We start from the raw sequence: 14,118 nt of genomic DNA on the forward strand, positions 1-14,118 counted from the left end.
CCTTATAATCTATAAAGCACAAATTGATTGGCATTTTAGTTGTTTTTGCCTTATCAATTAATAGACCCATAGCCAAAATGTTTGTTGATGTCCCGACAGTTTTGGCAAAACCGGTCTGATTAGCCGGGATTAGAGAATGTTCTGAAGCCCAGGCCTGCAGTTCCTCCAAAAGGATTCCAGCAAAATATTTTGCTTCGTTGTCCATGAGGGCAACCAGTCTATAGTTATTTGGAAGAGTTTTGTCCCCTGCCTTAAATATTGGGGAGATGATTGAACCCTTCCAGGAGGCAGGCAAAACATTTAGATGTTTGATTGCCAAAAACAAAGGTAGAAGGGCTCCAGCCCATTCCTTTTCGTTCAATTTGTGCAAAATAGGGGGAATGCCATTCGGGCCTGGCGCCCCGGCCCGCTTCCCTTTTTTAATTTGGCACTCAATTAGTTTTCGAAGTTTTATTGAGCCTATATCAATGCTTCGTGCTGTCTGATTATATCTAGTATCGCACAAAGAAAATCATTTGTTGTCATCAGCAGCTGTCGTCGAATTATTAGTATTATGTTGTGAAAAATGATCTTTAAGATAGTTTACCCATGTTTGTTGACTGATGTTTGAAGAGACTCCTTCGTGCCCAGGATTCATAAAGGAGTTAATTGTTTTCCAAAATGTTGCCCCGTCGTTCAGCTTGATATCAGAATATAATTTTGCCCACAGGTTTTCCTCAATTGATCTATTTGCTTCCCTTTTGATTTTTTTTAAGGATGATTTTAGTTCTTGCAGATAGGAATGTCTTACTATGTCGTTTGGTAGGTGTCTAAGTTGGCGTATTGTTCGTGCGATATCTTTTTTTGTGCTCTTTATTTTAGTTCTATGATCTTTTGTGAGAAGGAGAATGTTGCTAGCCTTCTTTATATATTGGGTTTTCAGAGTTGTGGTATAACCTGCCATGTTGGATGTAAAGCTTTCCCATTTCTCAACCTCGCTTGCCCCGGTTCTCTCCTCAAAGTGTTGCTTTGCTCTTGCTTCTATATCTCCATCCATTATTGCTGAATACTTGATCCTTTTGTAGTTGATGGTATAAATTGACTCATTTGGTACCAACGATTGTTCGAGTTTTGGTTTCATGATATTAAATATAATTTCCTGGGGACAGTGATCGCTGTCTGCCTTTTCCCCTATTTTAAATGAAGCAATGAGGCGAAATAGAGACAGTGACATAAAGGTATAGTCCAGAATTTTACTTACTCTTGTAGAGTAGAATGTACACGCTGGCGGAGTGTCTCCGCTAAATCTCCCGTTCAGTGCTCTGAGATTATAATGTTCAAGAGTCTCTAAGACCGCCTCTCCAAGCTTGGCTTGTGAGGATGTTAATGTAGCCTCTTGATATGGAATATTCCAGGCTATGTTTAAATTGCGGCTCACATCACTCGATGAGATTCCCATCAGGTTGAGATTAAAATCTCCGGTAATCATGATATCAGTTGTTGAAGTGTCAGTTATGATGTCATCAAGGCATTTGTATAGATCTTTTGTGGCCTTTCCTTTTCTTTTTGGATGGATATAGGCATTTATCAGAATTAGATCCAGACCTTTCTTGCTTTGAGTTGAGGAAGACAAGTTTATTATATTTAAATCTGGGGAAGAAAGGCCTAAATCCTTAACATCATAGCCACTTGCAACCGAGACATAAGACACTAGCCCCCCTTGAAGGTGACCAAATTTTGCTGTTTTCACTGCACTAGTAAAAAAGCGAAGAAATCCATGCAGGTGTGGAGGTTCTAGTTGCCATGTTTCTTGGAGGGATATAATGTCAAAAGATTGTAAATAGTTAACAAAGTCCAAATCAATCATTTTGGAAGCAAGACCATTAATGTTCCATGAGCATATTTTTAATTGGTTTTGCATTTTTATTTCCTTTTGGTTTCCCATTTGTCAGTTTAGCTGATTGTTTATTGTTCTTGAAATCCATCTAGATCGATAAAGCTAGGTGAAGTGCCGGCAAGGGTACAACCCGTAACCCTAAGATCTTCCGCACTACTTACTCCTTCCATCCCTTTAGCGCCTCTAAGTACAGCTTGTACCTTCCCGTTAGCGGAGTGCTGTTCTCTTACTCCAACCACCGGAATTAATAGGTCAGGATATTTTGGTTTTATAAATGGGGCAGTTGTTATTCCCCAATCTTTAAAGATCTTAGTTTCTGCCAAAAAATTTTGTGCAACTAAGGGTGTTGTCCATGTTGCTTTCGTTTTTTCGACCTTCGTGCCAGCTTCCGCTTGAAATTGAATAGAATCCAGGTCCTGAGTTGTGATACCTGTTAAAGATGGAATATGAGCTAACAGTCGTAAGATGTTACCTCTATTCAATATATCATGCTTGCCTTTTGAGATGTACTCTGGGGTAAACCAGACAATATTTGATGCGTCTTTTGATGTATCTTTTAATGTAGCCATGCAACTAGGTTCGTTATTGTGTTCGTTATAGTGACTTTGTACGAATTCTTGTCCTTGTGTTATGGTCACTGGTGCTTGCTCTGGTATGGGAAGGACAGCTTTCCGCCCTCCAAGGTTGCGGATTTCCTCTACAGTGGTTGATTTTGGATTCCCATTTCCAGTTTCTTCTTCCCTAGTTAGTTTTTTGATGTTATTTCTATTCGTTGAACTTATATCAATAGATTGTGATGTTTGTCTAATAGGGAGCGATCCGTTGTCATGTGTTTCTATAAGGTCTCCATTCTGTGATGCCTGTTGTATTATCAAGACGTTTTTTACCGTAGACAATGGTGCATACACTCCGCAGGGTTCACAGCCGGGGGGACCCCAGGGCCACAGGCACTGCGCTTCTTGGGCTCACCTTCCAGGCCTTAGACTGTTCGCATGCGTTGCACCACCGTGGGCACTACTCAACTCGCAGACCTCGCAGCTAGCACCAGTGTGTGGTGGGCGGGTCTCCTACCTAGTGAAATTCACCTCCTCCACGTGGGTAGGACAGCATGCCTTGCTGGCTGTTGAAGCAATATGGCCTCAAGGGGGTAAGCTCCCTCACCTCCAGGCTCTGTTATGGGGCGTCCCCACGCTCCAAACAATGCAGGGCCTGTCCTCCAAGAGCTCTGCCACGGTGCGCTAGTGACACCATTCGTGGTCCCCCATGTCTGGCAGTGATGTGTCCCTTGTGGTGCCTCTGAAACACGGCCGAGTCCCTGTAACCTCGGGCGGGGGTTGTCACAGCCGCCGCGCAGAGCCCAGCCTGTGCGTCACACGTCAAGCGGCCCCTCCTCACCAGCAATCCCTCAGAGAGCACATGCAATATTATGCGCCCCTCCGCCGGTGTCTCTTGTCCGCCACGGGTCTGGCTGCCACCACCGCTGGCAGATCCCCGCTCCCAAGTTCGTGCTGGACTGCTGCTCCCTGTGCCCTTCATGGCACCGCCGTGTGCTGCTCCGGTGATGTTTTCCGGAATGAAAAAGCCCGCCGCGGTGCCCCGCTACTTGGCACTGCCCGCAGACCGTAGGTTACTTCTCCAGGGCAACGGCCCGCTACCCTGCGACGCGATCCGCAGCTTCAATGACATCGCCACCGCTGCCATCTTGGGTATGACCGCACGTCTCCCAGTTCGCCAAGAGAAGCCTCCTTTCCTTCATACGAGGTGTCTTAAGGTGCTCCCCTCCGCGCCTCGACGCTTCAGCTCGCCCTCCGATTTGAGTCTGATCGAGGGAACGGAGATGAGGAGCAGGATATTATCAGGATTACAGATGGGGCCAGCGGAGCTCGCAGAAGATGCGGCTACCCGGCCATGCTGTTGGCCACCTGAACATGCAATTCTTATCATATAAGCTGGGATTCGTTGTTTTGAAAATAGAGAGGACACATTCTCAGAGCAAAGGTCCTGAGATGAGAGAGAGCTCAGCTTCCTGAGATGTAGAACAACTACCTATGTATGCCACGTATGGGGTCCCCCACTATTCCCAGAGATCTAGAATATAAAACTGTGTTTCTATAATGAGGGTAGGCTTAGGTAGATCTGTCTTTTAATATGACAGTGCTTTCTATTGTGTCTGTTGATTAGGATCACGTTTTTGACCTGTATGCCCGACACAATGGGCTACCCCGGGAGCAGTGTAACATTTGTACGCACCTTGAGGAGGGTATAGAAGTATGGTGTTGTGGGGCTGGTACTAATCTGAAAAATCGGCCTCCCTTTTGGTGACCCAAAGGTTCCCACTCGCTTTATTTTTATCTCACTGATCAAGCTCGCAGTGGAGTCAGAATGGAGTACTTTATAGTTCTTTGTGTCCCACAACAGTCTTAAGCACTCTGCCCTGTAATCTGTAGAACTTTTGAGGATGATCCCTCCCCTTTTATCAGCTGGGTTGATAGTTATCATTTGATTCTGTTTGAGCTGATTGAGAGCCTGTCTCTCTCGCCTTGATATGTTTTGAAAGGTCTTTCTATCTTTACTGTGGAGATTGTCAGTGTCCTTTAGGATTGCCATTTCAAATGTCAGAATCTATACTGGGATGGTCGAGGTAGTGGGTACAAACTTGGACTTGTTATTCAGTTCACTGTCTCCACTGTTTTCATCTGGTGTGTTGGTGTCCATGAAGAAAGTGTGTAGTTTAATCTTGCGCATCAATTCTCACACCTCGCTCAGCAGTTTGAACTTGTCGAAACTGGGTGTTGTGACAAAAACTAGTCCTTTCTCTAGGACAATCCGTTGTGTGGATGAAATCTCACAGTTCGCTAGGTCGAAAACCTTAACAAGTGCTGCCTTGTAAGGAAAAAGGTAGCAGCATGCTCCGACCCTCAGAGTATTGGGAAAAAACTCAATGATAAAGCATGCAACTAGATAACATTCAGAGAGTGAGATTTCCTTTAAGAAAAAGGTCTTTCCCCTATATCCAATGGACCTACCCTAGATGACTCGAGGTTGACTCTGTCTTGATTGTGATGCTTTGGTTATCGGTCTTATCCATGCCTGCTTGTTTCAACAATTATTGTTTTTAAATCAATAAGCTTTATTTCTCAATCATTAATGGATATGTTAACAGAGTTATGGTTACCAGGGGATGGGGTAGAGGGTGGTGGAGTGTTAAGTGGATGCATGCTAAATGCCATACTTCTCCTGTTCTGTGTGAGCCATGCAGACTTGTAGTTGGGGTTTGCTGTGTTTTTTGTCTGTAAAACTTTGCTATACTATGAATTTGGCTCTATCTGTTGGGTCCAGATACATCATAATTGGACGCCAGTTTGGATATGAGTTGTGCCACCTGAATTGTTGGTATTGATTGTGTGCGTTTTCTGATACTGAGTGTGATTCACACAAAAAAACCATAACCCTTGCACTTTAATGTTTACATGTTGTCTGCAATAGTGACACAGTAAGTCTCTGAGCATTGTCTGTAAAATACTGATTGAAATGCTGAGCTGTGAATGGTTTATGATCAATATGACATTTCTAGATGATTGAGATTACTGTTAGACATTTTGACATTAAGGATAAGTACTATAAACTGTAAATGTGTTTTTTCTCAGCAAATGCCATGTACATGGGAAGCCAGGAAATGGTGAAGGTCATGGATAGAGACAACCTGACTATTAAGCAACATCTAAAGAAGGTAACAATAAACTCAGTAATGTATAAGTGACTTGTTAGCCTTCTTAGAATTGTTTATAACTATATATTTTCTTTTCATAGTGATATTGTACAAAATATACCTGATGACTTCTTTAGACAAGTCTAGATTGCTTTAACATATTTTTTTTTACTGAATGATGAATGTGTATGCATGACACTCTTTAAGTAAGGTTACATCACACTTTACACAGAAAAGGCATGTTTTTAGTCCTCATTTCCTTTTAATAAATTTGACTGCTGGTCTAAAACTTAGCAAGATAAACACAGTGGTACTCGCCACTGTACAGCAATTGTTCAGCCACACTTCACATTGAAAAGCCATTTTATGCAATACCTTTGGACCCCATGGGCAGCTCCACAGCATATTTGGCACTCCTTTAGAGTAGGCAGCAAAGATCTGGCAAGCCAAAATTCATTCAGTTTGATGTAGGGGAAAAACATTCAAGTGGGTTTTACCATTTTAGCTCTCACAAGTCATTTCGCTAACTTGACCTGAAACTTAGCATGAAAGTAGAATTTTACTCAGAATTTGTGCATTGACAGCAGGCTTTTGTTGGTTTGTTGTAAATTAATTCAGTAGTTTGTGACATACTAGCGTTTGTAAAAGGTACTGGGTGGGCTTAAAAGAGCTAACATTTTTTACAATCTTTGCTGTTTTAATTTGAGATTTCTGAAATCTCAATTTCTGTCAAACACTTTTGAATTTTTTGAGAACTATGATGAGCTGTTGAAAGGGATCTATTTTTTCTTGCAATCTTGAAAATCTCAATTGGTCAAAATTGCGACTTTTGCCCAGTGTAAAACATTTACAGAAAGGAGTGGCCCTATGAGTCCAGGACAATCCCAGGAGAATGCTAATGGCCACTCAGAGCATGGTAATGAACTTGGGGGGTGGTGATTTACCTCCATAAAATTGTGATTTATGTGAGTAATGTGATTTTTACTGAATAAAAACAATTAAGATTATGTTTGATGGAGTACCCTGGTTGGATGTATGGACTGACTAAAGATCAGGACTTGGACCAAACCTCCAATGCTCGTAGCAAAAGTTCTTGTTCAGCAGGAATAGGATGCAGGACCTAGGCAGCCCTTGTGGCCATCCCCCACTGGGCTTGGCCAATGACTGTGCACAGCACCGTACAGGTCAATGGCTGATGAATGCAGTACATCATAATAAGAACGTTTACATTTGCTGAAAAAACTAAAGTCAATGGTTAGTTATCTTAAAATGAACATGAAATGGAAAACGCCTTTAAATTCGTAATTTCTGGTATGCAACAAACACCAAAACTGATGCTGCCCACCATAATCAGTACAACACTTGGCTGATGTGAGAAACTAAGACACTGTCGAACAAATAGCAACATATGCTGTGTGGCAAAAATTATGGTTTGCATAACTGTAAGATTTCATGGCTTTATTTATTTTTGGTTCCTTTTACAATTACTTAATTTTAGCTGTGTTTTTTCAGTCCAACAGGTATTTTTTATATATAAATATGTATGTATGTGTATATATATATATATATATATATATATATATATATATATATATATATATATATATATATATATATATATATATATATATATATATATATATATATATATATATATAATCACGGCGGGTGCCATTCATCTCAAACGTGCGGATGCAAAGCACTCACGGGACACGTTTCAGGTAGATTTATTCAGCAAATGCATTTCGGCATCAAGCCTTCCTCAGTGCTGATCAACTCGGCATTCGGCATTACACAGATTTTGAATGCATAATCCCAGGATTTTATTGGAGGAACACAAAGTCATGGGCAGCAACGAAGGACTCATTAGGTTGAGGTCATGATACCTCTCTCCCTGGCGGCCATGACAGCATGTCTTTGATTATATATCACCTGATGGTGAACACTTCATTACTTTTTTGTGAAGGTTCTCAGTCTCTCATAGACAATTTACAATTGAAATGTTAGATGTTGCTCACATGCCTCATGACATATCCAGTCCCCCAAAGCTGAATCAGCCATTGTGCCTCCAGATTGCCGGTGCCACAGTCATTTGTTCCAGTCCCTCGCCTGCCTAAAATTCAAATGTTGCACACCCCACAGGCTTCAGTATGGATTACTGGCAACCTCCAATTCGATAATTGGCAGCAGTGGCTGACAGGATAGCTCTCTTTGATCCTCGGCGGTTCATGCAATGTTAAATAGACGCTCCAAGTCTCACCCATAAACTGCTGAACTCACGGCGGGTGCCATTCATCTCAGACGTGTGGGTAAGTCACGTTAAAATATCAGGCTCCAAGAAAGATGCAAAGCACTCACGGGACACGTTTCAGGTAGATTTATTCAGCAAATGCATTTCGGCATCAAGCCTTCCTCAGTGCTGATCAACTCGGCATTCGGCATTACACAGATTTTGAATGCATAATCCCAGGATTTTATTGGAGGAACACATAGTCATGGGCAGCAACGAAGAACTCATTAGGTTGAGATCATGATACCTCTCTCCCTGGCGGCCATGACAGCATGTCTTTGATGATATATCACCTGATGGTGAACACTTCATTACTGAGAACCTTTACAAAAAAGTAATGAAGTGTTCACCATCAGGTGATATATCATCAAAGACTTCAAGAAGTGCCCTCGATGTGGGTCCAAGTTTCCCCACACCGATCTCAGAAGACAGCACATTCACGTCTTCCCCTATCTGGACGATTGGCTGATAAAAGCCACGTCCTACCAACAATGTGTGCAACATACCGCCGCTACAGTCCAACTACTTCACCAGCTAGGCTTCACGGTGAACCATCAAAAATCCCACCTGGTACCATCACACACAAAACAATATCTCGGTGCCACCATAGACACCTCAAAGGCCATAGTCTATCCCAACCCTGCCAGGATTGCAAAAATACAAGCACTGCGTCAAAAATTCCTATCCCAACATTCTCTCCCAGCAAGAGTGTTTACGCAGCTCATAGGGATGATGGCCTCTTGCATCTTCATAGTACCCCATGCAAGACTCCAAATGCGCCCACTCCAAGAGTGCTTGGCGCGCCAGTGGAACCAGGCCCAGGGAAAACTGACAGATCTGGTGTTGGTAGACGGTCGCACCCATCGCTCTCTGCAGTGGTGGAACACCACAAACCTTTCCAGGGGTCGACCGTTCCTGGACCCGGTCCCACAAATAATCCTAACGGCAGATGCATCGCTCTCCGGCTGGGGAGCTCATCTGTTACATCTCACAGCACAGGGCACATGGACGCCGCAACAGAAGTTACTCCACATAAACCATCTGGAGTTACTGGCGATCTTCCTCACCCTAAAATCCTTCCAGGCGCAGATTTCAGGCAAGGCAGTCCTCATTCGCACAGACAACATGACTGCCATGTACTACATTCAAAAACAGGGGGGCACACACTCTCCACAGCTCTCTCAGTTAGCACAGAGCATATGGAGATGGGCGATTCCACAAAAGATTTTTCTCCTAGCCCAGCACGTCCCAGGAGTCCAAAACACCGTGGCAGATCTGCTGAGCAGACAGACACAGCAAATCCACGAGTGGGAACTTCCCCCAAAGGTTCTTCACCCGTTCTTTCAGAAGTGGGGGCATCCACACATAGACCTATTCGCCACCCACGAAAACAGAAAATGCCCAAGCTTCGCCGCCAGATATCCACACTCATTGTCCGAAGGCAATGCGATATGGATGAACTGGTCAAACAAATTTGCATACGCTTTTCCACCTCTCCCACTAATTCCATTAGTGGTGCGGAAGCTATAGCAGCATTCCCTAACTCTGATCCTAGTAGCTCCAACATGGGCCAGACAACCGTGGTACACCACGCTGCTGGAACTCTCGGTAGTACCACACCAAAAGCTACGCCTCTCACCATGCCTCCTAACCCAGAACCATGGAGAGATCAGGCACCCGGACCCAGCTCAACTCAACCTTGCGATCTGGCTTTTGAGGTCCTAGAATTCGGATACCTTAACCTTCCCCCTGATTGCATGAATATTATCAGGGAAGCTAGACGCCCTACTACTAGGGCGTGCTATGCAGCAAAGTGGAAAAGATTTGTTGTTTACTGCCACAACAACGCAATCAATCCCTTAAATGTATCCATACAACACATTATATGTTATTTACTCCATTTACAAAGGTGTAACCTAGCATATACCTCCATTCGGTTACACCTTGCTGCAATTGCTGCCTATTTACAAAACAGGCAGCACCTCTCACTTTTCAAAGTGCCTGCCATCAAAGCCTTTATGGAAGGCCTCAAAAGAGTAATTCCACCCAGAGTGCCACCCTCACCTGTTTGGAACTTGAATATAGTCCTCACACGGTTAATGGGACCCCCTTTCAAACCATTACATAAGTGCGAGCTGCAATTCCTCACATGGAAGACAGCTTTCCTAGTGGCCATCACTTCCCTCAGAAGAGTTAGTGAAATACAAGCACTCACTATACAAGAACCTTTTCTTCAGAAGCATCACAACAAGGTTGTACTCCGCACCAATCCCAAATTTCTACCCAAAGTCATTTCTCCATTCCATCTAAACCAGTCAGTAGAATTACCAGCCTTTTTCTCGCAACCCCAAACAGTTGCGGAAAGAGCCTTACACACACTGGATGTTAAAAAGGCTTTACTTTACTACATCCAGAGAACACAACCTTTCAGGAAAACCAAACAGCTATTTGTTTCCTTCTCCCCACCACACAAAGGCAACCCTATTTCCAAATCAGGGATAGCAAGGTGGATTGTAAAATGCATACAGATTTGCTACCACAAGGCAAAACGAACGCTATCGGTTCCCCCTAAAGCCCACTCTACAAGGAAGATAGGGGCTTCTATGGCTTTCCTAGGGAACATACCACTAGATGACATCTGCAAAGCAGCGACATGGTCAACACCACACACCTTCACAAAACATTATTGTGTAGATGTGCAAACCAAGCAACAAGCTAGTGTGGGCCAAGCTGTACTAAAAACACTGTTTCTGATAACTGCAACGGATGCCGGTGGTCGCCGCTAGGGTTGGGTACTGCTATTTAATCTATGCACAGTGTATAATCTGCAGCTCATATGCCTCGAACGGAATATGCTACTTACCAGTATGCATCTGTTCTTGGCATGTAGAGCTGCAGATCTATACACGCCCACCCGCCTCCCCGGCTACCTGTATCCGTTCCAGTCTTTGGGTTTCTTTACAGTTACCACTACGCTCCATCTTTCCCTACTGGCGAAAAACAATCTGAGGATGGAGCCGAAGCCCATGCGCAATACTAACCAGAGGAGGAATCACCGACCTCGTGACTCCCAAAGACTTTCCAAGAGGAAAAACAAACTGCAAACATCCGGGCCCAACACCAGATGGCGATCTATGCACAGTGTATAGATCTGCAGCTCTACATGCCAAGAACAGATGCATACTGGTAAGTAGCATATTCCTTCCGGGGCCCGAAGTGGCTCAGGGAGGGGAAGCGCATGCCCCCTCCCCTTACTACAAAAAAGGCTCCTGGGGAGTGGTTCCTAGGGCTGTAGCGGCTCGGGGAGGAAGGCTGCGAGGTATTGATTGATAAGGTAATGATTTTGCAGATAGAATTATTCATCAGAAGAATATGATATTTAACTTCAGTAACAGTGTTTCTGGTAGGCGCTCTATCTACTTGCACATTGCTCCTGCTCTTCCTCCGGTTCTGAGGAGTCGTTTGTTTGCTAAGGTTCCAAGTAAATTTTTTCTGCACTTCTTTCTTTAAACTTTCTTCAACCTTGTTTCCACCACTAAGGAAGTGGAAAAAAGTACCAGAATTCACTTCAGACCACCATGGTCAATCAATCAATCAATCAATACATTTGTAAAGCGCGCTACTCACCCGTGGGGGTCTCAAGGCGCTGAAGTGAGGGGGGGGGTGATGTTACTGCTTGAAAAGCCAGGTCTTGAGGTGTTTCCTGAAGTTGAGATGGTCATGGGTCATTCGTAGGTGGGTGGGTAGGGAGTTCCGCGTCTTGGCAGCCAGGTAAGAGAATGATCTTCCTCTGGTGGTGGTTCTCCGGATCCGTGGTACACTGGCGACGCTAGCGGAGCGGAGCTGGCGGTTTGGAGTGTGGAACGTGAGGCGGCTGTTGAGGTATTGGGGCCCGTGTTGTGGAGCGCTTTGTGTGCGTGGGTGAGGAGCCTGAACATGATTCTTTTGCTGACAGGAAGCCAGTGCAGGTCTCTGAGGTGGGCAGATATGTGGCTGTGGCGAGGGATGTCGAGGATGAGTCGTGCGGATGCGTTCTGTATGCGCTGGAGCCTTTTCTGAAGTTTGGCTGTGGTTCCTGCGTAAAGGGCGTTCCCGTAGTCCAGTCGGCTGGTGACGAGGGCCTGGGTGACCGTCTTTCTGGTTTCGGTAGGGATCCACCAGAAGATCCTTTGGAGTATGCACAGGGTGTTGAAACATGAGGATGAGATGGCGTTGACTTGCTTGGTCATCGTGAGGGAGGAGTCCAGGATGAGTCCCAGGTTGCGTGCGTGGTCCATGGGTGTAGGTGCGGTGCACAACGCTGTGGGCCACCAGGAGTCGTCCCAGGCGGATTCGGTTGGTCAGAGGATGAGGACCTCCGTCTTGTTTGAGTTCAGTTTGAGACGGCTGAGTTTCATCCATTCCGCGACGTTTTTCATTCCTTCCTGGAGGATGGCTTTGGCGGTGGCTGGGTCTTTGGTGAGGAAGAGTATCAGCTGGGTGTCGTCGGCGTATGAAATTATGTTCAGGTTGTATTTGCATGCGATGGCGGCGAGGGGGCTCATGTAGATAATGAAGAGGGTTGGGCTGAGCGTAGAGCCTTGGGGTACGCCGCAGATGATCTCGGTGGCCGCTGAGCGGAAGGGAGGAAGGTGGACTCTCTGGGTTCTGTCAGAGAGAAACGAGGTGATCCAGTCCAGGGCATTACCTTGAATCCCCGCGTTGTGGAGGCGGGTTGTTAGGGTGAGATGGCAGACTGTATCAAAGGCGGCTGAGAGGTCTAGGAGGATGAGAGCGGTTGTTTCTCCGTTGTCAAGCAGGGTCCTGATGTCTTCTGTGGCTGCGATGAGGGCGGTCTTGGTGCTGTGGTTGGCTCGAAATCCGGATTGGGATGGGTCAAGGGAGCCATTTGCCTCGAGGAATGCAGTCAGCTGTTTATTGACGGTCTTCTCGATGACTTTAGCGGGGAAGTAAAGAAGGGAGATGGGGCGGAAGTTTTTGAGGTCTTTAGGGTCCGCCGGGGGTTTCTTCAGTATGGCGTTGTTCTCAGCGTGCTTCCAGCTCTCTGGGAAGGTGGCGGGCGTGAGGGAGTTGTTTATGACGTTCCGGAGGTGGGGTGCGATGATGGTGTCGGCTTTGTTGAAGATGTGGTGAGGGCATGGGTCGGAAGGAGAGCCGGAGTGGATGGTGTTCATAACGTGGGTGGTGTCTTCAGTGCTGATGGGAGTCCAGCCGCTTAGGGTGGTGTTAGGGGGAGTTGGTTCTGTGGCTGGGGGCGGGGTCTGAGCGCCAAAGCTGTCGTGTTTGTCGGCTATCTTGCGGTGAAAGAACGTGGCGAGGGAGTCGCAAAGGTCTTGTGACGGTGTGATGTCGTTGCTGTTGGCGCTGGGGTTGGAGAGCTCTTTTACGATGCTGAAGAGTTCCTTGCTGTTGTGTACGTTGTTGTCCAGCCGCTCTTTGAACGATGTCTTTTTGGTGGTGCGGATCAGCTGGTGGTGTTTGCGAGTGGCGTTCTTGAGGGCTGTCAGGTTTTCTGTCGTCTGTTCGTGGCGCCAGGTTTTCTCGAGGGTTCGGCGTGATTTCTTCGATTCTTTGAGGTCGTCGGTGAACCATGTGGCTTTCCTGTTGCCGGGCTTGCCTGGAGGGTTCTTCATTGGTACAAGGGTGTCGGCGCAGTTGATGATCCACTGTGTGAGGTTGAGGGCTGCGTCGTTGGTGTCCGTGGTGTTGATAGGTGGGTTCTGGCTCAGTGATGTGGTTAGCTGGTCAGTGGTGACTTTGCTCCAGCATCTGCGGGGGATCTGTTGCGGGTGGTGGTGGGATGTGGTCTTCTTGAAGGAAAAATGGATGCAGCTGTGGTCGGTCCCGTGATGTCCGGTGGAGTGGCTGAAGGTAACATGGCCGCTGGCAGAGAAGATGGGGTCGGCGTAGTGGGTGGGAGTGTTCACCAGTTGCTTGAGTCCGAGGTTGGCGAGGTTGTCTAGCAGGGTGGTGGTGTTATTGTCGTTGTTGTTCTCCAGGAGGAAGTTTAGGTCCCCTGCGAGGATGTAGTCTGATGAGGCGAGGGCATGTGGGCTGATGAGGTCGGCGATGGCTTCACTGAATTGTGTGCGTGGGCCTGGTGGTCTGTAGATGAGGGTTCCTCTGAGGGTGGTCTTGGGGTCGGTACGGATCTGGAAGCGTAGGTGTTCGGCGGTGGTGAGGGTATCTTCGGAGTTGGTCAAGACGCTGATGGTGCTCCTGTGGATGATGGCGATTCCTCCT

General features: G+C 46.0%; 1 protein-coding gene across 1 annotated transcript in view; it reads left to right on the forward strand.

Moving 5' to 3' along the window:
* The window catches only part of LDAH (lipid droplet associated hydrolase), a 1,007,651-nt gene that overhangs the window by 863,087 nt on the left and 130,446 nt on the right, over positions 1 to 14,118 (forward strand). Inside the window, exon 6 of the mRNA XM_085610617.1 lies at positions 5,524 to 5,606. Coding sequence (XP_085466743.1) covers positions 5,524 to 5,606 — 83 coding nt within the window. The remainder of the gene's footprint in view (positions 1 to 5,523; positions 5,607 to 14,118) is intronic.

This window comes from Triturus cristatus, chromosome 6 (genome assembly GCF_964204655.1).
Source record: "Triturus cristatus chromosome 6, aTriCri1.1, whole genome shotgun sequence".
Lineage (NCBI taxonomy): Eukaryota > Metazoa > Chordata > Amphibia > Caudata > Salamandridae > Triturus > Triturus cristatus.